The 3,455-nt window shown below is 37.8% G+C and overlaps 1 protein-coding gene across 1 annotated transcript; it reads right to left on the bottom strand.

Moving 5' to 3' along the window:
• Positions 1–2,324: 2,324 nt before the first annotated feature.
• Positions 2,325–3,061, bottom strand: LOC111197319 (GTPase IMAP family member 9-like). Its single transcript, XM_022686641.2, has one exon. It carries the CDS (start codon positions 3,057–3,059, stop codon positions 2,325–2,327), a length of 735 nt encoding a protein of 244 aa, XP_022542362.2. The 5' UTR covers positions 3,060–3,061.
• Positions 3,062–3,455: the final 394 nt, after the last annotated feature.

The raw sequence follows: 3,455 nt of genomic DNA, 5'->3' as shown, positions 1-3,455 counted from the left end.
CACTGAGCACATTCTCTTGCATTATGTCCACTACTTTAAATTCTACTGTTACTTCATAGTTTTTATATTTCACTGTGAGATCTACTGCACCTATTGGTTTCAGCTTGTGATTTGATTAGGAGTGCAGCCCTAGTTAGATAGTTTCAGCTCACCTGGTTGCATAAGTATCTGATAGCTATTTAGGGTTAGTGTGTTGCACTTTGCACCTGTGTCTATTCTGAATTTGACATCTTGTGACAGTACTCTTACATTTGCTGTCCATTTGTCTTCTGGAGCTGCTGTAACCACATTAACTGTCTCCATCACATTAATATACAGAATTTCCTAATTTGGAATATCCTGGGTACTTGTTTGCGGCAAACTGCAGCCCAGTTGTTTGGTTTGTGACAGTAAGAGCATACAGAACCTTTAGCAGGACATTTCCCTTGGCTCCACTTGTGTTGTGGGTGCTTACCACAACTTGGGCATGTTTTGTGCTGACTTTGGGTATTACTGCTCTGATAGACAGTCTTGGTTTGTTTTTGAGCATATTGTTGCTTAGCAGAACTTTGCTTTACTCTGATGGACACTGCAGACGTGTGTGTCTTCCTCCCGCACTCTTTTCATTTGCTTTTGCGACATTTCATACTGCTTCGGTATTTCTACAGCTTTAGCTAGCCTCAGGTCTTCTCCTTTAACTAGCAGTCTTTTTTTGCACTCATTTTTCACGAACCCCTGCTATAATAGCGTCAATCAGCATGTCATCTGGAACTGCATACTCACAGTCCATTAGAAGGAGTCGCAAATCTTTCACAAAATGGTCAAAACCATCGCTGGCGCCCTGCCTTCTTTGCTTAAAGCAATGCCTTGCTATTCTCTTATTTCTCCTTGGCCTAATGTAGGTAGAAAATTTATCGTCTTGTATATTTCTCTGCCTTGTTCGCCTATCCAAGTGCCTAGCCAGCCTGCTTGCTGCTTAGCCGTGAGCTCCGACAGAGGGCCATTAAAAACAAACGTAACGTGACTGTGGAACCATTCAAACTCTTAATATAGGTCCACCGAATCCCAGTCTATTTTGTGGTGTTCAAACTGCGGAGCAGCCATTACTGCTTAATATTCTGTACTTGACAGACTTCTAACACCATGTAATATAATTGAAAACGCAGTCAGACTTTCGGGAACTGTGTGTTTATTCTGAAGCACGCAGGTTCAGCACTTGCACAATAGCTCTGCTCTGTGTATGGAAGCCTAGAGTGGACAATTACAAAACACGTTTCAGAACTATCCATACATTACAATGGGGAAGCCTGACTTTCAGAAACTTCCATTACCCACTACAGATCAGCTGCCCATCGTCCAGTTTTGCAACATGCCTCGGACTAGCTGCTAACTCTCCACTACTTATTAAATCAAAGCTTCCATGAACTCTAACTGCTTCCATTAGCGGTGTTGCTATTCACCTGAATATATAAAACCTTTGTGGATGCATAAAGACACTTTAACCTTCATTTAAAAGCTGTCTGACCAGTGGAAGGATGGTCCCCTCTTATATGTAAGCCTTGGTTCTGCTAAGGTTTTGTCCTCCTCCAGCTCTGAGGGAGTTTTTTCTTGCTGCTTTGTGACAACATCAATTGTAAAAAGTGCTATATAAATAAATTTAATTTGATAATAAATCAATTTAGTGAAAGTTGTTTATTTTTAAATGCACATTAATATACCATTATGTATAATGGTATATTATACATAGCAGTATCATCTAGTCATCAGATCTCAATGAATACCACACTGGTCTAATATTCACTATAAATATTTATCATAAAATGTTTATCCCTTTGGCGATTGCTGACATGGTCTATGAAGTTAGGCCCAATTTACCTGGATTTGTAAACTCATTTCCTGTATCATTGTTGAGGTCAACCTCCAGAATGTGAGGTAATGAGTGATGATAAACCCTTACTGGACTGCCGACACCAACGTTGTAAAGGTTATGGTGCAGTATGGAATATTTTATTCAACAAGACCCTTAATTCTCAGTGCTACCTGACAGTACTACAAGAAACATAAATTAATCACATAAACAAATGTTAAATTAGTTTTATTTATTAATTAATTTATTTCCCAACACCAATAAACCACGGTTGCAGCAGTATGTTTGTTTTATAAAGATCCTGTTTTTCCACAGGATCATCACATGATAAAAGAGACATATTACAAATATACTAGTAAAGCCTACACCACTGTTAGAATATATATCATCTTTGTTATATTTATTCTTCTTTTAAAGGGGTCAACATTTTATTAATTTTATTCATTAGTAAAATACACATAGTGTAATACATTTTAGCCTACATAATACTACAGATAATGGTTACGTTGAATGGTTTTTGTTGACATTTTACTCCAGCCACCGCGTAAGCCTTCTTTTGAGCCTCTAATTGAGCCTTCACTTCAGCCTCCAATCTAGCCTTATCGTTGGCCATCGTAAAGAGCTCATAGCTGTAGTATCTGTAATTGTTTCCACTCAGCATCATTTGAATCTTCTTGAAGAGATTCTCCACTTGAGTATGATCTCCCCTCTTCCTGTTGTTGAACACATGGTACCTCTGTCCGCATGCAGAGATCAGGTGTTGGAGGTCAGGTCCAGCCTCTTGGAGGAAGGTTTCAATGGATTTGTTATCATACTCAAGATCATCTCCACGAGTGAACAGCACGATCATGTGCTTGTGCACTCCATCACCAAACATTTGTTGGAAATTCTTGACAGTGTTTTTCTCCTCTTCAGTGAAGCGCTTCACATCAATCACAAGAAGAAAGGCATGAGGGCCAGGAACAACCAGCCCGACTCCCTTCACAATCTCCTTCACAACGAATTCGTCAGACATACTTGTGTCATACAGGCCGGGTGTGTCGATAACTGTGATACTTCGATTGTTTAACTCTTTTGTAAACTCTTTGCAAGTGGTTGTAACAGAGGTGGCTCTGACATCAGACTTGAACAAATTCTCACCCAGAATGGTGTTGCCTGTGGCACTTTTTCCAACCCCAGTCTTGCCCAGTAGGACTAAACGCCATGGATCCATTCCTGTAAGATGAACCATAAAACAGTAGTTGCTAAATAAGCTGAAAATAATTTGTATAATTTGTATTAGTTTTAATTAATGACCAGAAAACAAAAATAATGTCTGTTATTTACAATATTATTCCTAATGCATATCAAGCTTGGAATCAATACTTTTAATAATAATAGAAGCAGTATAGTAGGAGATAAATATAGCAATCATAATATATAGTAAATTTATGTGCAAAATCACATTGTGGTCAAATTGCTTTTTTTTATTCATGCTGTGAAATATTTTATTTTAGAAAATATTTTATTTTTGCTCTAAAAGGTCATTAAAATGTTAATAACAGTGTCAAAATTTTTGCTTAAATCTGTACTAATACAAGTTTAAACATTTGCACATTATTAGTAAAAG

The sequence above is a fragment of the Astyanax mexicanus genome, chromosome 7 (assembly GCF_023375975.1).
Source record: "Astyanax mexicanus isolate ESR-SI-001 chromosome 7, AstMex3_surface, whole genome shotgun sequence".
Taxonomy (NCBI): domain Eukaryota; kingdom Metazoa; phylum Chordata; class Actinopteri; order Characiformes; family Acestrorhamphidae; genus Astyanax; species Astyanax mexicanus.
Note: the sequence above shows the minus strand (reverse complement) of the source record. Positions and strands in the feature narration are given on the sequence as shown.